Source organism: Tenrec ecaudatus, chromosome 1 (genome assembly GCF_050624435.1).
Source record: "Tenrec ecaudatus isolate mTenEca1 chromosome 1, mTenEca1.hap1, whole genome shotgun sequence".
NCBI lineage: Eukaryota > Metazoa > Chordata > Mammalia > Afrosoricida > Tenrecidae > Tenrec > Tenrec ecaudatus.
Genome location: NC_134530.1, coordinates 132,170,415 through 132,193,984, shown reverse-complemented (window position 1 = coordinate 132,193,984; position 23,570 = coordinate 132,170,415). Strand labels below are relative to the sequence as shown.

The 23,570-nt window shown below is 39.6% G+C and overlaps 1 protein-coding gene across 1 annotated transcript in view; it reads right to left on the bottom strand.

Annotated features, from left to right (window-relative positions):
- Nucleotides 1–23,570, bottom strand: part of SNX7 (sorting nexin 7) — a 91,070-nt gene that overhangs the window by 13,978 nt on the left and 53,522 nt on the right. Inside the window, exon 8 of the mRNA XM_075558738.1 lies at nucleotides 6,335–6,487. Within this exon, the coding sequence (XP_075414853.1) occupies nucleotides 6,335–6,487 (153 nt within the window). The remainder of the gene's footprint in view (nucleotides 1–6,334; nucleotides 6,488–23,570) is intronic.

The following is a 23,570-nucleotide window of genomic DNA, read 5'->3' as shown; positions in this document are numbered from 1 at the left end:
CACCAGACTCTGACTAATGGTTTTCTGTGAAGCCACTGACATGCTTCACTAAGACTGGCAGCAACTGTAATATGCTAATCTCTGATCTGATTACTTCTTAAATGCTTAACAAGAAGTTTTATAAAAACTAATGTTCATAAATATGTCCACTAATACTATCTTTAAGAGCAAGAAAAGATAATTAAGATAAATTTCCAACTATTAGTAGTTATCTAATCCAATAAAGGCAAAGGAACAATATATTATATGTAAATTATATCATTACATATTAAAGTTATCAAATTGAAAATATAAAACTCAAAATAACCTATCTACTGTAATCAGCATGATACAAATATATGACCACATGTTTTTATGTTGAAATGTTAATAGCCTATGCAGGCATTAAATCATTTAAAAAATTTAATCTTAAAACAGCAAGCTATTTGTCTATCATTGTATTTAACTTCACCACTGTCTAGGAGAACGGACAATAGTGGACTTTATTTCTTCTTTATATTTTCATCCCTTTTATTTTTGTTACAATTTTGTTCATCTTTAGTTTAGTAAGCATATATTAATTTTACAAACAGAAAAATAAGATTATGAAACAAAGGTTTCCATGCATACAGTAACACTTTTTAGTTCAGTTGTAGAACTCTTGCCTTTCCAGTTTCAATTTCTGATTATTACACCTCAAACAGCTACCACACATCTGTCCCTGGGGCCACGAGTGCTGCAGAGGTGCTGAGTCATCTGTATACTGAGCTGAGCATCCAGACTGTGACAGATTATGTTGATGTGAGACATCTGTATACTAAGCTGAGCATCCACACTGTGACAGATTATGTCGATATGAAACATCTGGATAATGTACTGAGCATCCAGAGTATGACAGATTATGTCGATGTGAGACATGTGGATACTGTGCTGAGCATCCAGACTGACACAGATTATGTCGATGTGAAACATGCGGATACTGGGCTGAGCATCCAGACTGACACATTATGTCGATGTGCGACATCTGTGGATATTGTACTGAGCACCCCGACTGATACAGATTATGTCGATATGAGACATCTGGATACTGTACTGAGCATGCAGACTGTGACAGATTATGTCGATGTGAGACATCTGGAGACTGTACTGAGCATCCAGACTGTGACAGATCATGTCAATGTGAGACATCTGGATATTGTACTGAGCATCCACACTGTGACAGATTATGTTGATATGAGACATATGGATACTGTACTGAGCATGCAGACTGTGAAAGATTATGTCGATGTGAGACATCTGTGGATACTGTACTGAGCATCCAGATTGACACAGATTATATCGATGTGAGACATGTGGATACTCTTGCTGAGCATCCAGACTGGACAGATTATGGCGATGTGAGACATCTGTGGATACTGTACTGAGCATCCAGATTGACACAGATTATGTCGATGTGAGACATGTGGATACTGGGCTGAGCATCCACAGAACGAGTAAAGTTACATGTCTTTGGGCTGCTTTCAGAAGGGTCTACCTTTGGGGTATTGAAAGGAGCTTTGTCACACTTGTCCTGGCAGGGCAGAGGCCAAGGGGCCATGTGACCATGGGCCAACCAGAGGGAGACATGGCTGTGGGCACAGCTGTGAACAGATGCTCCTGATGAGAGGAATGCTTGTTCTTATCCTGAATTGTAACCTGTTAGCTCCTGTAATAAACCTTACTGTGAGTATTGTTAGTACTACCTGGTCATTGCAATGGACTATGGAATCCAGAAGGGTGGACTGCCAGGAAGAAAGATAGTTGGTATCAAAATTGGGTAAAGCAGGGTGGAGAGTAGAGACCTACTTGAGTTCTGCTTCATAGGACTCAGTCTTGGGATATGGAGAGTTGGTCTGTCCTTGTGAAACTGGAGGAGGTAAGATGCCACCTCCAAGCCCCCTCTACAGGCACTGAGATTCTTGTGCTCAGCCACTTTGATCCATGAGAGAGAGCTGTGCCACCAGACACAGAAAAGCCATGGGAACAACAAAAGCATAAGACAGCAGAGGTACGGGCACCCCAGTCTGTGGAGAGCAAAAACCAAGTGCCTTTAGGCAATATGATCAAGTCCAGCAGAGATGTAGACAGTGATACAGAATGATGTCAGAAGGTGAAAATGGGGAGGGTGGAGGCATAGCTGACCTCCGCCTCTGAAGTGTCAGCTTGGACTGATAGGAGTTGGCTTCTTTTTCCCCATGCGATGTCAGATGTTGCTCCACACCATTTGTGCAACAATTAAGAGCCATGCCATCTATCTAGATGTCATATTGTATCACTTTAACATCTTTTCACTTTAGCAGAAAATAATTTTTCCCAGGTTAGTTAGTTAGCAATATATGAGATTACTGAACAATGCTCAAGTGAATTTTTGGTTTATTGCTTTGTTACTATTGCTTCCCCCCCCCAAAAAAAAAGCTCAAAGTTAATGGTTGTTCATAATAGGAAAAAGGTGGAGAAGATTATTTTACCGATTCAAAGTTTATTTGGAGGCAAGTATTTTACCATTTTATTTGTAAAGTGTTTAGTGGTGCTATGGAATAAGCATCAGGCTGCTAGTCCCAAGATCAGTGGTTGAAAACCCACCAGCTGCTTCTCAGGCGCAAGATGAGGCTTTTCCTTCCCATGAATTGACACCCTCAGTAAACTTAGGCAACAGTTCTGGCCCCCCAATCTCCCTCCACTAGAGTGGGTCTCTCTGAGTCAGAACAAACTCGACAGCAGTGGTTTTGGTTTTCTATATGGTATCAACTCTCTCCAAAAAATTCACACATTGAAGTGTAGCATTCCAGTACGGGCTATAATTAGATTCTGATACAGACTATAACTCATATTTATTCTGATTTTCCTCTGTCACTTTGATATTTAAATTTTAAGAGGTAAATGAGCTGTGACCATTTCAATTGATGCCAGTAAACTCAAAAGCAAATGTTTATACCCCATTTCATCTCTCACAGTGGGGACTGATACTTTTGGGGATTCATCTATGCAAATTTTTAAAAAAATGTGGACATTTCCATGAGAAAATGATTTTTAAAATTTTGAAGGAAAGATTGAGAAACATTTCATTTCTTGTATATATGGGATATTCTGAAGTTAATAGATAAGAGCAGATTGTTGCTGTTTCGGGCCTCACCATCTGCCTGTGTGCTAATTAAGAAGACTTAATTATTGAGGGCTCTTGATTCTGCTTTTACTGAACCTAGGTGCTAAATCAGTGAAAAGTTTTTCACTCAGAAAGGGAAAATACATATAGAAAAAAGAGCGAATGTAACTGAGAAATGCAATACACCTGGGAAACGAGTGAAAGCAGAGGCCGGATAGCACATCACACAACTGCCATCCACTGGATGGCTGACCTTCCAAGAAAACGGTGCTTTGTATACGTGGAATTAAAATACAAATAACATCTTTATGTATTAAGAATGTTCAAAGCCAAACCATATTAATTGGAGGTTCTATTGGAATTGCAATGCACTTCTCTCTTGAAAAAAGTTTAAAAGTCCAAATTCAGAAAAGGTTGAGAAAATTCAGAAAAGCATGATTTACTGAAAAATGCATAAGGTTCATTTGCCTTTTGACGTTCCCTGTGCTATAATAAAAATCACTTATATTGCACCATCTGATTTTCAAGTTGTCTCGAAAATTAGCTCAGTTGATTGTCCTAACCATCGTGCAATATGAATGTGGCTCCACTACAAAAGAGAAGTAAGGTTACTTCTGTGGAACTGGACATCTGAGTAGTAGAGTGGGTTCTAGAATCACGTCTTCTACTGCCTTTCTGGAGGGATGGCTTCGGCAAGCACTACTAGAAGGCTTGTGGTGATAAGTGTGCCTTATCCTTAAGAAAGCGTGGGGATCATTTCAACATATGGAAAATTCCTCGAGAGACTTGAATGTCCTTAAGGTTATTTATACAGACTAAAAAGTAAAGTACAGAAAGAAATTATGTCCACCCCAGGCTTGGAATCTGTCCACCCATTTCCAGCCCACCCCGGTGAGACAGGGTGATCAGTCTGCACAGCTGCCTTTGTTGCTGCGACAACCTGCAACGGTTCTCACGACTTCCAGCTTTGTCTCAATCTCAATCCCATGTGGCGGCTTCAAACATTTCGTGCAAAAATGGCATTAAAAGATACGAGAATTTTTGAAGACCCTTAGGAGAGAGTCAGAGGTACCTTCTTAAACAGCAAGTTTAACCTTGTACTTCCTACTGACAGCTCTTTAATGGCTCCCACGTCCCTCATTAGAGCAAGAGATGGACATGAACTCTTCCGCCTCATTCTTCAACTGAACATTGTCTCCAGCCTTCTGAAACGGCATTCTAACACGCCACGTTCACTCCCACGTCTTGGTTCCTATACACCTGTTTTCTCTCAGCTGGGAACTCTCTTCCTTTCACCTTAAAACATATCTTCTGAAGAGCCTCTCCCTCAAGTAGGCTAGATGCCACTGCAAAACTCCCTATCCTGAAACACTTTACTATGACCATTGCTTTAACTGCTTGTTTATGCTCCTGTCATTATGTTAAAAAAGTCAAGGTTTATCTTATACACTCTATTGCTTCCAGTGCATCTTATTATAGGGACTCCAGGACCATTTGTTCATTAGGAATATCAATTAGCTAATCTTTCAAAACTTACACTATTTCAGCTTATAGTATCTTAAAACTTATTTCAATATAGACTAACCTGACAGGCACTGTGGACGATAAAGCACAAAATAATGCTTTCAATTTAAATATCTCCTAGTAATTCAGCCAAATATGGTTGCAGATATAAACTGAAAATATACTTGTTCGGGAAGGTGTGTTTAAAGTATTTTGGATGGAGAAAAGTAACAGAACTAAAAAGCCACTGCTGTCAAGTTAATTCCAGCAGACAGCAACTGTACAGGACAGGGAACGGTGTCCTAGATTGTCCAAGGCTCTATGTCCTTACAGATGTAGTGTCCAAGGTTGTCCAAGGCTGTATGTCTTTACACACTGACACTTTGTTCTCCTGCTCAGAGAATGGTGAGTTCAAATGACCAATCTTTCAATTAGTAGGCGCTTTAACTGCTACATCTCCAGAGTAGCTTGGGAAAAAAATATCCTACCATAAAAACCTTTTTAAAAATAACTGCCTCAAGGAAGAGTTTGTTGTAAAAATGAAAAGGAATCTTTTTAAAAATCAATTTGTTTCTAACACTTTCCCCGACATACAATTCACATGCACATTTCAATAGCTCAGTCGCACTCAAAAGAGCCGTGCAAACCTTACCTCGATCAATGCTGGGGCGCTTCTTCCTCTTTGACTTGTTCTTAGCTCCCAGTTCCCACCAGCCTCCCCTGCCATGTCCCTTTGAGTCTACGAACCCATTTGTGGTTTTACAAAAGAAAACGATGACCATAATCTTGTCTACACTACAAAAAGACCAACACCATTACTCATGAACTACGAGAATGCAATGCTCCATTGCTGGTGCTTTCTGGACTAGCTATAGGGAGGACGGCAAGAGCAGGGTATTGTCCTCAATTGGTTTGGGGCTCCTTCCCACATTCTGCAAGCCTTTACTTTTAGGGTCCACAGGGGTCCACAGCAACAGAGACAGGAATCACTAGAAGCTTTTGCAAGTATTTTCTGAAGCACCCCAAAATTCCAGACCAGCAGTGATAAGCCTTCCCAAACAGGTAACTTAAGGGAAATGAGACACAAGCAAACATGTGAGCATGGTATTTCTCTCATCAGACTCAGCTCAAATTGGGCACGCCGTCATGCTGCCTGAGAAGGAAAGGGAACCCCTCTCCCTCCACAGAAGCACATCTGACTCAGTGGAAGGTCTGGGCCAACATATGACTTAGCAGTGAGCTACCAAATGGAGCTACCCAAGAGGCTCTTGAAGGTGTCACTTCATTTCTTCTTAAACTCTCATCATAGAAGAGAGAGAAAATAACTGTTTCTCTTCTTTTTAGGCATGAAAATATGATTGTTTCGCTAGAGGAACAATTGCTGTGCTTGGCAGGTGACTAGAATCGTAAGGAAAGTCATCCTTTTTTGTTTTAATTTTATGGAGCTATAACGAACAAATACACCTCAAGAGTTTAATCAAATCAAGAAAGGTGGTGCAGACATCATCACAATCAACTCTGGACTTTCTTCTCCCTCTTGTACCCATTGCTCTTGACTCCGCATTCCCTCCCCTTTTGTGCACATTCCCTCCGCATCTGCCCCTTTTTTAATTGTTTTATACACACATCGACTGTGTAAAGCACATGTGTGCATGCATGGCCCGCATCAGGAAATGCCTGTGTCAGTGTGGAACAGTGACCAGCCAGTACCTGTTCGTAATAGCTGACATTCTCCTCAGCCAAATCTGTGAAGGCTGACTTGATGTCACTCTGCATCTGTTGTTTCCATCGTTCCCAATCTGCTTTCATGGCGTTATTGGCGCATTCCACTTTATCTTCAAGTTTCCCAATCTCTTCTGTAAGCTGAATAACGAGAGAAATTAGCTGATGGATTCTTGCCACCAGCTGACTTAATCAAATCTAGTCTGAGCATTATACCTGAACAGTTAAAGAATAAGCTTTTGTTTACTTATTTTTCCAACAAGGTACTAATGTTTACTGTGTGCACTAGTTAATGTTTGAAAGAACACTGGGAACTTTCACAAACACTGAGACATTGAGTAGAGTTTAAAGTTTGCCACCAGTTAGCCCATGACCTTGGCTAATCTCTAAAGCCCTTGGTTTCATTTTTGCTACTTAGCAAGCAAAGGAAATTGAACTACAAATTATCTCAGAATTCTTTTGCACTTACATTCTCATTACCAATTTTGTTTGCGGTCATAAAGTTTATATTGAAAGATCTGGTTTCATTCCTAACCCTCACTTTTCAATAGTCTTTTATCACAAAGCTCAATTAACAGATACATTATAACATCCACAGAAATTATATACTTCAACCTAGAGGCCCAAGGGCTTGGCTAACCAAATTTTACTCATAGCTACAAAGAGAAGCAGTTTTATATCTCAAGTATCTGACACCTAGTCAATGCCTATGGGGCAGATTATATGACATTTATACTGTCTCTATTTTGCACAATAACATTTAAACTTGTAATTCATGGGTTTATTCTTTGACTCATATATTCAGCTAATCTTTATTAAGATATTGTAAGAGCTGGAGATTCCGTAGTGAGGAAATTGGGCAAAAGTTTTCTTGCTTTTATTAGAGTTTATATTCTATTGGGAGAAATAAACCATAAATAGTAAAATATCAACCATGTTAATAGGTTAAAAGTGAAAAAGAAAGTGAATGGGGAATGCTACAATACTGTAATTTCAGATAAAAGGAGGAGGGCAAGCTGCCACGGGAATAAACTTCTAAAGTAACGTGAGAGTGAGATACGGGATTTTCAGTGGGAAAAGGAACAGCAAAGCCCATGGTGGACACATGCTCAGCTTGTTCAAGTTACAGCAAGGGGTGCAACACAATAGCAACAGAGTGAAAAAGAAGCAAAGTTCTAGTAGATGAGGTCGGAGAAGCAGTAGCTGACCAGAGCAAAGGATAACTTTACATTACCACTATTGTTGACAAAAAGCAAGGGTTAGACCCTGTACATGAAAATGAATCCCATTTCAGAGATGCCATGATGTGGGAAGAAAAAAAATGTGGATCTGTGGGGTCTTAATGGTTTGTATTCAAACAGGCAGCCATCTCAGTGAGTCCACACCAACTTTCACAATTCAAAGATGAAAATTTAAAAATTTGAATATGGTGAAGGGAAAAGTATCAGAGCTAAAATTATGAACACTCAGTGTACAGAAGGCTACAGAGGACAGTGGGACCCCAAAACCCATCTGCAATCTAGTCAGACTGAGCCACTGACAGATCCGCTCAAGCCGTAGGCGAGAGTCTCAAACAGCTTTACCAACAGGCAGCGACCACTGTGACCTTGAATATGCTGAATCGACGAACTCCATTAGTTGGCCAGACGACCTCCCTACAGACCCAACCTGAATTGGGTCTGGGTGCAAATATCTCTTATGTGTTCCATGGCAAAAATGTCTTCCCTGGCTTTTGGAATAATGACCAAGGTCTTTTTATCTTACTCATTATTTGCATTTTTGTCTTTATATTATTACTTCATCCTTATCACCTTATTTCCATTTTGGGTTTTTTTGTTTCTGTTGGGCTCCCAGTTGGTGACCCACCTGAGGAGTGGATGCACAGTGGGTTGATTGTGGATGCAGGGGTGGGGAATGGGTTCTAGAGAGGGAGAGGGATTTTCAAGAATGAAAAAGGTGGTGGGGATGAGAGAGCACTGGAACTGACTGTGATTGCACAAGCATTTTAAAGACTTAACCATGGGGGGGTGGGGATATTAAATTGATATGTTAATGTTTGCATAATTCTCCTTAGTATGACAACTGAATTATTGAATTGTATGATTACTGAATTACATGCCAATAAAATGTTAAACAAATGTGGACCTGAAGATCAATTAAATATAGTATTTTGCTTCTATTGTCTATTTACATTATTACTTTTTAATCTATTTCTCTATTAATTCAGTGCAGTGATAATGCTTTTTATTTCTCTGGTAAATTATGTTTGGTATTCTATAAATCTAGTACCAATGAACTTTATTTCAATGGAAAGTTTGACTCTCGTGCTGTTGTATGTTGCTGGTTTTCTTTTCGCTTCCTTCTTGTTTTGTTGATAGGTAGAACTATTTCAGTAAGACCACTGATGACTTTGTGGGTGTGTACATTCTCCGGGATGATTATTTTGCTGGACTTTACAGAACATATCTAATGTGATGCTATTGGGGAACAATAAAAGGTAGGTGAAGACCGAAGAGTCAAGATGTTCCAACTTTCTGGCTAGCAACCAAAAGCACTGACTGTTTAGGCCACCCAGGGACCTCCTGGTTGAGTCGCTCTCTGACGTTGGGCAGAAGGAAACACAGCACTTACATGATATCATCTACCATCTTTTCTACCGGTGTTATCATGCTAAGACGTTTATATACAAATCCCTCCACTGACTCCTGCTGAGCGGAAAGCTCCAGGAATGCTGGTCTGGCAGTGCGGTGGCTCTGGTCTAGCCTGAAGTTGTGTTCCTAGACACGGGGTATGTGCTGTGACCTCCCCTTTGAACGCCACTCACAGACAGCACCGGGACCAGAACAGCGGCACAGCATCAGAAGTGGCTGTGGTCAGACGGACCTCAGTCGAAGTATAAAGTCTGTCTTCTAGAGGTTATGTGTCATTGTATAACATTATTCATTATGGCCTTAGTTTCTTGCCATGTGAAATGAATATTACAATAACACCTATCTCATGCAGTTATGAGATACTGAACAGTGATTCACACCAACTCAGGGGAACCCAGTGTGCTCCTGTATAGAAGTGTGTTCCTACGCTTTCCAGTGAATTTTTTCCAGAAGTATGTAGCCAGGCCTTTCTTCTGAGGCACCTGTAGGGAAACAGAACTTCCAACCTTTAGCGAGCAGTGCATTAACCATGTGCACCACGCAGGGTCTCCTCCCAAAAGTGCTGACTCTATTTGCAACAAATACTGGCAGCAATTTGGCCCCCTGTTGACAGAAAAACTATAAAAGCAAGAACCCCCGCCCCTTTATTTTGCCAGTAAAAAAAGGCATAATACCAAAATACATAACGAAAGATTAGAAGACTATAAGGCTAATGGGTAATTTCTAGCTCCAGGTGTATTCAGGTAAAAATCAGTCACTTCGTATGGCTCAATTTTTAAAAACTGCTGAATATTTTAGCCTAACAAGTTAATGGCTAATTAATATTTAGCCTAACAAGTTAATGGCTAATCCAACATACTAAAATGCACACAACTATGAACTGGGTTCTATTTGTGGCTGGTGACTTCTTCTGGTACAAGCAATCCTTTTGTTTTGAACTGGCGGACTTCTGTCTTTGATGTTACAAAGATTTAAAATAGATCTGGACTTACGTGTGGTTGATAAAATGATTGATCATGCAGTTTACACTTTGATAAAGACTTCAAATGTAATTTTTTAAAACCTATCATAGTTGACAAATAGCACTTTTAATATAACTTAATTTGGCCACAATCATAGCCAAATTCCTATCATTTACAGAATTAATTATTTTTGAAAATGAGATAACAGAGGTAAAGATTTTGAGCAAAACCTGTGTCTGAATAATGATGCACAGTTGGACATATTATGATCATTGTCAAGACTTTGAAAGAGCAGCTGCAGAATCACACTCGGATTCCATTCACCAGTGTTTGTCACAGGCTACGATATGTAATGTATGGTAGGTAAGGCAAATAAATGACCTTAACTACTAAAGTTCCAGGAAAATGTTCTAAATTTAATAGCATAGCTATCCAATATTTTGGATATAACTTGGAGTACATATTTAACTAGAACAAATGGAATAAAAGGGCCCTATTGACACTCTCTGCAAGATCAGCTGTTCAAACCCACCAGGGACTCTCCAGGAAATGGTGAGACTACCTACTTCTATAAAGACTGACAGCCTCCGAAACCTTACAGAGGGCCACTGTGAGTCAGAATCAACTTGATGGCAGTGTTTCTCAATGGAGTAATAATAAACACTAGCTAATATTTATTCAGTGCCTAATTGTAACCTCTAAGGCTGGGGTGTTAAGCTGGTGGCACGGCATGCAGCCCCTAAGGTAATCTTTTGTGGCCCACAATACTCTGAAATAAAATGAAAATAGAAAAAAAATTGTTATGAACACAATACCACTTAGGGGAGATCGAGGCAATACCATACACACAATTTCCTTGTTAAACCTTTAACTACTGAAGATGAGTCTACACGTGGCCCAGTGCCTTTCCTGGGGGGCTGTGGATGTGTATAAACGCGCTGACTCAATTCTGGCGACGCTGTTTGGAAGCGATGTGTCTGCCACTCTCAGTGTCACGTCATGTAAACAGATCCAATAGCGGAAAGGTTAGAAAGAGCACTCTGGGTTGTGCTGTTATGAACTGTACAAAGCGGCAGCGCTAGTTCACATTTTAGAGGGAAGCCATTACGATGGTGCATCACGTTTGTCAGCTGTCCAACATCTTGTGTTTTTTATTAGTTACTTTGTTAGATTTTCCGGTCACAACAGAAGAAGTTAAGTGAAAACTAGTAGGAGGAAAGCGGTGGCAAGTTTCAGGTAAAGAAGAATAATTTGAGTTTTATAAATAAATGAGTGTTTAAATAAAAGCAGTTCCATAGTACTTTAATATCCTATCCATGTTCCTGAATCCTCACTTCAAAATATAAATTTAACAAAATGTGTCAATGTGATGTAGTCTGGGTTCATCTTGCCTGCTGCATCCCATGGACCGCGTTTTGATTGCGTTTGACACCTCTGCCCTAAGGGAACCTGTTGCTGCCATGCTGAACACAGGGCTAGTAACTGAATGGTTAAGGCAGTCCTTGTCTAGACATATTTGCTTAGAATTTGATTAACAAGCAAAAGCACTGCCCTTTGACTCAGAACCCCATAGAACAGAGCCAAACTGCCCCATGTTTCCAAGGCTGTGAATCTTTAGGGAAGTGACATGGCATAAGAATCACAGAGCACGGATAGAAATGGAATGCAAGAAGTGTGTGTCTGCATGGTTATGTGGATATATTTATGTGTGTGTGTGTGTATATATGTACATAATAGGACATGAGGCCACAAAGCTTCATTTGGATTTGATCAATACAGTGGCCTAGATAAAATGACCAGCCTTAAGGATATATAAACCTAAAAGTGTTATACAAAATATAGGAACCATTATTTTAAATGGTTTCTATATTTTAAATATTCATGATATAGAAAGAAAATAAGGGACAATGCTTTATACCTTGAAGGCATTTATAATCCTTGATAACACAAATTTTTAGTTTTTCATACTAAGATTTTTTTCTTAAATAAACAGAGGGGCATACTTCTGAAAGATATCAGAAATATACTTGTCTCTTTTTATTTTCTTCAGGGTACAAGTAAAACTTCCTACTCCTCTCAGTATATGAAAAATAAAACTATCTCTGTAAGTCACAAAACATGGACTAATAAGCCAGGTCTCGTATATTTTCACTTTCTAAATTTATTCAACTGGGAAATGGGAAAAATATCAAGCTAATCTTTTCTTTTAAAATGTTGCTGAATTGGTGGTGCTTAAGCCTATATTCCTGTCAAAGAGATCAATTTACTTTCCCCAAAAAGAAACAAAAATGTATTCTGGAAAATAATTTTCATTCAAGCATAAGCATTTTCATAGATAAACTTCTTAAGAATGTGAGTTCACAGAGATACCCACAAAAAACACACCCACAAAAGGCACTGTGAGCGAGAATCAGACGAATAAATACACTTCGATTTCATTTTGGCATCAATATACACTAAATTGTTTTTTTTAAATAAACATATTTAAATAGCTAGCAAATTTTTAAGTTATCAATGAATGAAGACAATGAAATTTAAAAGTCAATAGGTATATTTAATAGCTATTAAGAATCAGAAGCATGGTTAGGTTACCAAAAAATCGATACAGAAATTGCATGAATGTAGCTGAGAAAGAAAGAAATATGTGAAACTGAGGTGGTGAGACATGGAGCACAGAGAGAGTATCAACTGAGCAACATGTTGAAATTACAGATGGCCAAAATTACAAAGGGACAAGCAGACTATGATACAATGACCAGAATCTTTCTGGAACTAATGAAAGATATGAGTCCTCAAATTCAAGTAGTTTACTAAATTCCAAACCAAAAAAAAAAAATAAGACATTGATATTTAAATACAAGAGAGTAAAGCTGCAGATCAGAAAAAAAAAATCTTAAAAGTAAGCAGAGCACAAAAAGCAGTGTCTGAAATTCATATTTTCAGGTACCATGCAAATTAGCTCAAATCAGTAATAAAGAGCCTGTAATGGCCCAATAAAACTGTTTATAAAAATAGTTATTAAAGACCCACATTTTGGGAAAATCTAGGACATATAATAAAAATACAAATTCACACAGAACTAAAGAGAATTAAATATGAATACATAGCTGCTACACATTTCATGTTTTTATTAAAACGATGTAAATATGAGCTAAAATGATAAAATATGAAGAACCTATGAGAAGATAATTCCGAAAAACAAAAAAGTATAAACAGGAATTACGAAGCAATGAAGTTAATGAAAACATGTGAAAGGTCAAATGAAATTGATAAACACTAGGAGAAGAAGCCCAAATCAACCCCACTGCCATCAAGTTGATTCGACTCATAGCGCCCCCTAGGTTTTCTACGTTGTAAGTCTTCACAGGAACAGACAGCCTCATCTTTCTCTGATGAGCAACTGGTAGGTGGAACCGCTACCATTTTAGTTAGTTCAATGATTACCAGATGGAAACGCAGAATTCTAAAAACAGACAACATTAGGGATAGAAAGTTAACAGTTACCCTCCCAGTTATTTTTTCACCCTCCTAGCATTTATAATTATTTAACACACCCCGTATTTTACTCTAATTGTGTTTATTATTGAACTCCCCAATTAGAATATGAACCCATGTAGGCAAGAAGGTTTTCAAATTATTATTCAATGATCAATCTGTAATTCTTAGGCTAGTGACTGGCACATAATGGCATTCACTAAATATTTGTTCTCAAGCATCAAAATAACAAGGAACTCTGATGGTGTAGTGGGTTATACATTGTGCTGCTCAAACCATGAGGTCAGCAGTTCAAACCAACCGGCCAGTTATTGGGAGACAGATGAGGCAGTCTGCTCCCATCCAGATTTACAGTCTTGGAAGATATAAAAGGGCCATGCTACTGTGGCCTACTAGGTCGCTATGACACAGAATTCGGTTGCTGGCGGGGGGGTTGGTATATCAAGAATAACAGCAGTAAGTTTTGAATTAATTTTAAAAAGCATAAAAAAGGAAAAACTACTTTTATCATACATTAAATTATTTTGCATTATTGGTCTTCTCCCTGCAAAAAAAATTAAAAATAGAAGACTTTGAAAACTCTTTTGTCTACTAAAGAAATTAAAACACCAGTTACAAAGCTTAAAAACAACAACACTGCTATCAAGTCAATTCCAATACCCAGCCAGCCACCCTGTATAAGGTTTCTGAAGATGTAAATCTTAACAGTAGCAATCGTCTCATCTTTCTCCTGTGGAGCAGCTGGTGGATTTGAACCTCTGACCTTGTGGTTAACAGCCTACACTTACCTGACAGCACACAGCACAAGACATATCCAAAGAGAACTGCATGCCTGGATGATCTTACTAAACATTTGGAATAATAATGGCAATTTCATACTAGCCTAAGTACAAACACGATGAAAACACTGCCTTAATACAGTATGTATGTGTATGGCCTTGACCAAAATGTGAAATTTCTAGTACAAACAAAAATAATTACAAATCATACTGATTAGGAAACAACTGCAAAAGTCCTCAAAAGCAAACTAAATTCAACAATGGCCAACTTGCAATAATCCTAGAGGTAAATCTAGTTAAACCTTCTTCTAGGCCTTTCTTCAGTGTGAACTACCACTTAGTAGAAGAGAGAAAGCATGACATTCTTCAGTGGATGCATAAAAGAATTTAATAAAGTTTAACACCCACTTTTGAATGGTGGAGTGCTTACAGAGCGGCTGCTAGTCCAAAGATGGGTGGTTCACCCAGTCCGCTGCGGTGCAAGAGAAAGGATGCAGCAGTCAGCTTCACTAAAGATTTACAGCCTTGAAAACACTGGCCGTTCTACTCTGCTCTACAGGGTTCTCTGAGTCAAAAGGTAGTGTGTCTTTGTGTTTTAATCAAACTCTAGTCAAATATGTATAGATAAGAACTGCCTTAACCTGATTAAAAGGCATTTACAATAAGCTAAAGCACACAGTAATGCCAAAAATCTTTAAAGCATTTCCTTTATATGAAGAAAATGTCTCATCACTATTATACAGCATTATTTTTTAACGATCTCAATATAAATGAAGAAATGGCATAATAACTGGACAAATGACGTAAAGCTATTCTTATGTACTCAAGACAGGGTTTTCTATACAGGCATTCCCATGTTGTAAACAAGTGTTGCTTTTCTTCCTATGCTGTCTGTAAGTTGAATTTGTATGTGGTGGAATCATTAAGAGCAATCTGTAGATAACATCGGTTTGTCATATGTTTGTCTTTGTATATTCTGTACCTGGGCTTAAAAACATTCAAGGAACACAGGCAGATAGACTATATTATCTTCAACCTAATGATGTAGCATACTGGTAATGTTTTTATGGTCACTGAAAAGTAGCACTTGTATGTTATTAAGAACCACTGAATAACCTCAAGGATGTTCTGTTGGGTGAAGTTGAAGGGCAGTGAAAAAGAAGGCTCCAACAAGATGAATGGACACAATGGCGTCAAGAAATGGGCTCAAACATAAACACATCGGCCCCTGGGGTGGATAGTGCTTCCTTCTATTGCCTACAGGGACGCTACGGGTCAGAACCTGCCCCCAACCACCGCAAGAACAACACGCAGACAAAAGGAAAGAAAATATAATCTTAGGAACATAATTTATAAAAAGAAAAAAAACACAATGTAGCTAGGGATCTTGGGAATTTTTTTAAATATGCAGAAAAACTAGTGAATATTATTGAGATATTAAAGACCAAACTTTATGGTGAGGTATCTGAAAAAAATATTCTCACCTTCAAGTAACTTAATCTCTCTTTTGATTTTTGCTTAAGTATCAGTTTTAATCAAATAGTTATAGATAAAAACTTGCTTAATCTGATGAAAAATATTTACAAAAAAACTATAACGAACATTATTCATGCTACTCAATATCTCAGAAAAAAAAGCTCTGGTGATCTACTTTTGAAAAATGAGTCCCTGAAATGCCTGCTGAGCACAGTTCTCCTCTGCCACACCTGGGGGCCCTTTAAGTCAGAATGGGCTCCAAGGTATCTGTGTGAATTTAACAAGTACTCAAAAATGGGACATGCAACTTTAGAAAAGTAAATGCTAGCTACAAAAAGACTTGTTTCTCCCTGCCTTTTCAATTACTATTTCTTTTTTATTTGTTTTGACCCCAACCCTATTATTTCCTTAGACAAAAATTCTGCAATAATTTGGAACTTATCTATATCTTAAACTGCAAGGCATATGGGACAAAAATTTTTGAACCAGATAATAAAATTTGAATATGCTTCTTATTCTTACTTAAAAATGTCATCATTGCTTTTCTCTCAAAGTAGTTTCTCTATTACTTCCTTTTATGGTAAAACAAAAAATTCCAACCATTCAATCTACTTATTCAGATGCTGAAAATTTCTCTTCATAATCAGAAAAGCTGGGAGTTATCATTTTGAGAAGTTCTTGAAAATAATATACCTAAATAAAAAAAGATTCAGAATGGCACTCCATCAGAAGACAATAGAAAAATCAAAAATCCAATTCTAATCTGACAGCTACATCTTCTTAACAAGCATTAATTAGATTGCAGGGGAGTGATAAGAGGCCTCTTAACAATAAAATTATATTATTTTCTGCTTTGTAAGAGAGGTAAGACATGTCTGAAGAAATTAGGTGCTTGATTATACAATGCTTCTCAAGCGTACATGTGATTACTAAGCAGTACCTTTTTATATAATTTATAATACAAATATACTTTGTAATTATATATTTTATATTGCAGACTTCATCCCCTGGAATCCATTGTCAAGTCTGTTACTCAAATGTAATTTGTTCAGTTAAAAACAATGTGTTTTCTACTAATGACAGATGGAGTCATAAAGCTCCAGCAAATGCAGTTGGCGCACTGTCCTGAAACAAAGACGAGTCTGCGGTGATTTCCTGTGACCCGGCAGGCAGCAGCAGCAGGCCACAGCTTTAACTGCTGCATTGAAATGCCGAGATCTCCGTGGACGCCTCCACACAATAGATGCACAGTACAAGCACAAGGGCCTGGAAAGGATCACATCACTCTAGGGATTTCCATGATACACATTTTTAAAAACCAGTAAATAGGAAGGATGTGGCTCACTTTTTTTTTTTTGAAGGTCAAGGTCTACTATCTGAAAGATCAATCATTACAACCCACTCCGAGGGCTCTCGGAACAAAGGACGGGCAAACGGCTTCTGTTAGGTCTGAGAACACAGCCCTGCCAACACTTTGCAGGAAGGACTGTTCAACTGATACGTGGGGTGCAGCAACAAGGGAATCGACTTGAGGCAAGTGTCTTTCCTGGCAGAGAATACATTATAGTCAGGAGATGTTCCGTCACTTTGCAGTCCGTTCATTCTACTATGGCGACTTTCGCTTTGCTGCAAGGATCGAAGCTGTGCCGCTGGCATTGCATACAGCAGCCGGGGTTTGGGCAGTGGGCAGAGCTTCAAGAACAGACAAACTAGGAGAAAGGGTGATCTGACCATGAAAATGAGCTGTACGCATCACAACAGCACACGGCCAGCTTAGTGCTGACAGATCAGCCCCCATGTATGTTGGAAAGCACTCAAAGTGCACACCCATGACCATGGAGATGGAGCAGGGCGGGGCAAGGTCTCCTCTGGGGCACCTGGGGTGTCAGGAAGGGGCGCCAACTCAATGGCAAACACCAGATACAAGGCACAAGGTTATGATATTTACAGAAGAGAAGCAATGGATGGGTCTGAAAATGTTACAACAATTGAATGGTTATTTGATTGGGGTATTTCCCCCCAAATTTACTCTCCCCGGGGGATAAGTAAGCCTTAGAGAAGAAAAGTTTATTTCCTGCCAACTCTTAGCAAGAGTAAATCAGATAGCCTTAATTTAAAGATATCTCATTGCGGCAGAAGAAAAACTACTGCACACACACACTTATGAGGAAATCTTTTTAATTTTTAGTAGCAATTTTAAAGCTATTCATCCTTTCTTATTATAACAAAAATTTTACCAACGCAGGTTCCTAAATTGGCTTCAAATAGATTCATAAGCACTAATTCATCTTCAATATAAATTCTTCAAAGTAAGCGTTATTTCTGCATGCTAATGGCTAGAGAAGAATTACTATCTGATGAAGGTCACAAGTAAAGCCAAAGTGAATCAAAGCCCTCTCCAAGCGTCTGACTCCAGAGTGTTGCTGCTCTAAGTACAATCAATTATTTAGTGAGTACCCAGATGGGGCTGGGAGTAAAAGGGATACCTAAGACAGGCCCTCAGGATATATTTCTTACAAAACATAAAAATAAAACCAAGTCTACTTACAAGGAAACTGGAGCTATTTTGAGATTTTGCATGGGCCAGCTGCTTGAACTACAATATGTTGGCAAAACCCCACAACCCCAACCACAAAAGCACTGGGACCTTATAAGTAGCATTTTAAAAACTCTTCAGAAGAAATGAGTGGAATTTTAAACTACTTTTACTTATCCATCTGTTACTGTTCCTGTTGCAGCTAGACACTTAGCGTCTGGTGGGGTGATTTTAGAGAAAAGAACCTTAGTCTTTCTTTAGAAAAGTATCCAGTGCAAGAGTACCCGGACTCTTTCTCTACAGGCTTCGCATGTCTTCCACCCTCCACCCACCCCAATACATTACAGACACAAAACCCTTATTCAAGACTGTAAATTCCTATGTTCTCTTCTCAAAATTAGTAAATCTCAATATACAGTAATGTCCCTAAGCAAATTATATTCAGTAAAAAATCTGGAAGTCGTACAATTTTACCACTTCACCCCCAAATTATCCACTGCCTGGATTTTCTGGGTAATGCTTACATGAATCAGTTGGTGCTCGGGCCTGTGATTCCAACAGTAATGTTATTGTTTGTGGACTTCAATAGCTAAACACATAATTTTGTCACAGAGATATTGTTAACAAAAAGAAGAAAAGAAAGAATGATGTCTACTTCGAGATCATTGTTTCCCAAAGGGGGTGAGGTCACCATTGGGAGGGGGAGGACAGGACTCTGGAACAATCCAAGGAGCTGCAAAAACAGGAGGTACTGAGTCCACTGGAAGCCACTTTTGGTTTGGTTTGGTTTCATTTTTAGTCCACAGCCTACCGTGCTGGGTGGGGTCAGTGAGGATGGTCCCCAATTAGCACAGGGAAATTGGTGCTGTCAACAAAAGGGAGGCCTACGAGCAGGGCTACTGCTACTGGGGCCTTTGCCACTTTCCATCCAAGAATGAAAAACCCCGGGCACAAGGGTCCCTCCACTGCTGTTATACCAGGGGCACGTGGTCTCCCTGCCACACACCACTGGCTCCCGCACAACTCCTCCTTCACACTGTCACTCCATCTCACGGAAGGCCGCCTTCTTCTTCCTTGGCCCTCTCCTCGACCGAGCACGATGCCCTTTTCCGGGGACTGTTTCCTCCTGATGACATACAGCAAGTCCATGAGGCGAATGAAGTCTCAGCACCCGCACTCACTGCGGGTGAGTTTCTTGGAAGAAGTTGTACTTCTTCTGAGACAGCATTGTTCAGTCTTCTGTCAGAGTATCAGATATTTCATATTCTTCCCCAATACCATAATTCAAGTTCCTGGTCTTCCTTCGTCACTGTCCCGCTTGTCCGTGCACATGAGAAAGTCCCATCTCGCGCTTGGGCCTGGCGCACTGTGGCCCTCAGCGGGCCACCTGCACTTGGCTGCACCTCCGAGAGGTCCTCCACAGCAGCGGTTCTCAGTGCCTAACGTCCTGGGATTGCATGCTCCTTCAGACACACTGCTTGCGGATCCAGATCAAACAAATCCCTCAAAGCTTCAAGCCTTTTCTCTGCTTCTTATGATGCTGCTTAGGGAAGTGCCAGGGAGGATTTTTGTTTTAATAGCACTAAAGAGTCATATTAAATACTTTTCAAAGACTAGGATTCGACCTGGATCTGCCAGTGGCACAAAAATAATGTGGTTACAGGCCAAAAGATTCCACATTTCTTCCATGTTCAACAGACTCTTGTTCACAGGGTATACAAGATTTTTTTTTTTGGGGGGGGGGCGTCACAGGGGTAGTTTTTAATTAAGCGGCATTATATTTTATAGGAATCATTATGGTTACATGAAATGGAGCATGTGGATTTTTCCCAACCACTCACATTAAGCTGTGCATGTGAAGCCTGCCGGTGTGCTGATAACGGGAGAGTTCAGGCTCTGAAATGTGAGTGAAAAGACTGCTAACACCATTCACATTGCAGTATCATTCATCCATCCATCCATCCAGGTTCCCATCCAGTAGTGTGTAGGTGATGCCAACATGCTTCCATACTACATGTGGAGGGCAGACAGGTCTCACTTGGGTCCTGAGAAGAAATCCCTGTGCTCCCTCTTACTGCCTGGCCTGGAAGAGTGCTCATTTTCCAGGCACCTGTTCCAGGGGTATATTCTCGGTCAGACCCAGTCAATTCTGATGAGGATGCAATTCTGGTTAAAGTGATCTGAAGAGGTGCCTTCCAAGTAGAAAAAAGAATGCCCAAAGGGCCCCTTTTACTTCCACTGATACTGTCATGCCCTCAACTGATGTGTGAGTATGTTTGTGTGTGTTCATGCAATACATGTATGAAGCTGAGGTACATGGGAAGAAACACCCAGAGAGACAAACTGACAATAACAACAGAAAAGAAATACATGGCAAGAAAGAGCATACTGGAAAATGAGGCATACACATATGAATAAACTTGTTAAAAGGTCAGGGGACAGAGTTGAGCAGTAAATACCTCATTAAGGTAAGATGCCAATCCCATGCCCAACCAGACCCCAAAATGCTATCTTGATATGCTTTCTCCTCAAGCTCCCTAGAGCTGGAAAAAGGCGATCCTCTCTGCGCAGTGTTCAGTAGTTGACGCTGTGCATTTGAAGATTGACAGCTGCTCTTGGAGGAGGAGTAAAAGTGCTTGTTCAAAAACAGCACTATTACAGAGCAAGGGCCAGCTTGAATAAATTTGATATTGGTTTGCATCTAATGAATGTGGTTAGATGCAAATGCAGGCTATAATGATCTTATGATTTTTTTCCTCACATAAATATGCTGCTAAGCCGTTATGGCATTATTTCTAGATCCAACTCTGAGATTCTATGCACATGCTGCTAAATGTCAAATATATTCTTATTCATTTATATTTGAATGCTGCTTCAAGTAGAAAACTATAAATCATCCATTCAAAAATAAAATAAAAATAAAATGGGTATACAGCATTCTTTAGCACCACAGATGAGCCTTATTTATCTTACAGCTAAGCCGTGAAGTGAATAAGCATTTTCAAACAGACACTCTGACTTTGAAAACGTCTAAAAAGCACTGCAAAAAACACAACTTCTTCAGATATCTGGGGCTCCCTTCTCCTCTCAGTTATTGGCACACTCCATCTCTACTTTGATAGACAGGAAAAATAGTTTCTCATTGGATAGCTTCATTAGCGCATGTATTACTTCCCAGCTCCTTTCAAATATTTCACTATCTAAACTTATCAGGACAGACCAATCTCCCCAAAGGAAATCATGCTTGGTAAAGGAGTAGGACAGCCAAACTACGAAGACCCTTGACTAGATGGATTGATACAGTGGCTGCAACAATGGGCTCACACATAATCATTTTGAGGATGGTGCATGGCATGAACTGTGTTCCATGTTGTACACAGGGTTGCTATGAGTCATACCAACTTGAAGGCACCCAACAATAATCAATTTTACCTTACTAGGATTCTTCTCTATTACACACTTCACAAAGGTCTCATTAATGGAGAAGTGATACAAAAAGTGAAAGCACTAAATAGATTTGTTTTATTCAATTATTAATCCATTAGCTACCACCATCAAAAGATATGTAAACCACCTTCCTTCCCAGTAGCCATTCCTTATTCTTTTTTTTTTTTTTTTTAAACATTTTATTAGGGGCTCATACAACACTTATCACAATCCATACATAGACATACATCAATTGTATAAAGCACATCTGTACATATTTTGCCCTAATCATTTTCTTTTTTTTTTTTTTTCTTCTTTTACATTTTATTAGGGACTCCAACAACTCTTACCACAATCCATACATATACATACATCAATTGTACAAAGCACACCCATACACTCCCTGTCCCAATCACTCTCAAGGCATTTGCTCTTCACCTAAGCCCCTTGCATCAGGTCCTCCTTTTTTTCCCCCCCTCCCTCCCTTTTCCCCCCTCCCTCATATGCCCTTGGTAATTTATACCTCGTTATTTTGTCATTCCTTATTCTTTACTATCTTTAACTCTTCCTGTTAGAATAAAAGAGTGTTCAATCCTGATACAGCTCTCTTCTTTTTCCCAATTCACATCCTTAAGTGACCTCAATACATTCACTAAACATCCCACATTCCATAAGCAGGAGGTCTGGTGGCGCAGTGGTTCAGTGCTTGCTTTAATTAATTAAATAATTCCTATTCTACCATCTAATGTATAAAAAATGGAGCACATGGAATTTTTTTTAAGCTACTATGCAAGCTGAGGCCTACCAGTGTGGTTCTGAAGGGGAAAGGAGCTGCAGGCCTTGAAAGCTGGATGAGAGGCTGCTAAGGGCCTTTCTGATTATTACATCATTCCTCTACACCACATGTGGGAGGCAGACATTTATTAGTTGTTTCCCTGCCCAGAAATCTATCTCAACAGCCCTCTTACTTCCAGGCAGAATGTCAGTTTTGTTCGGTTACCTGTGCCAGCGGGTATATTAGGTTGAAAGTTTACTGTCTGAACACACCAGCCACTGGATGGGAGAACGACGATGCAATGCATGTATGTCACGGTGACCACGTCTGACCTCGTCTCACTGAACAAAGAAGGGGACTCTGCGCCAGCCCAAGGCTGGGTAAAATGGGCAAAGGAGCAACATGCCTCTACTCTCCATTTATTCACCCTATATTGACATTAACTTTTCTGCTGTGCTTCATAATGCTTTGTGATGGCCACACAGGCCTCCCAAACAATACCCATCCCTCTGGGTATTACTACAGACGCGAATGCTACAAAATATTAACGATGCTGTTCTTTTGTGCATGATGACCCTCTCATCCAAGCTGGCGACTATGTCTCTCTGGTCCTCAGCTTCTCAACCATGAGGTCCCTGGCTTGTGATTGGTCCCAGCGGCTGTTCGGCCTCATGTTCTCAGCAAGAGTCCTCTGTTCTGTCCCATAGTATTGCCACTGTTCCTCAGTACTGCAGTCTGTTCTCTGCTGCCTCTACCACTTCAGGCAGGGGGCTCGCATGGGCTCTGCAGGTAGCTTTTCCTGATGGTCAGGAGTTCTCGCCTTCCTACTTCTGAGATAACTCTTATATACCCTGTAGAATGGTAAAACTGACCAAGTACCTCTGGTTATGTTTCACACACCCTATTTGCATGGTCATGCCTACCCATCATTTGGCGGGAGTTACAAAGACAAGGATAGACGAGTCATACTAAGTAATTTCACCTCACAAGCATAAATATTTATAGCCTAGGAAACTTTCTAGGTAATTCTACTCTGTCCTATAGGGTAAGTATGAGTTGGAATTAACTCAATAGCAGAACTCAATAGCCAGGGGTGGGAGAGAATTTAATAAAAAAAAAACTAT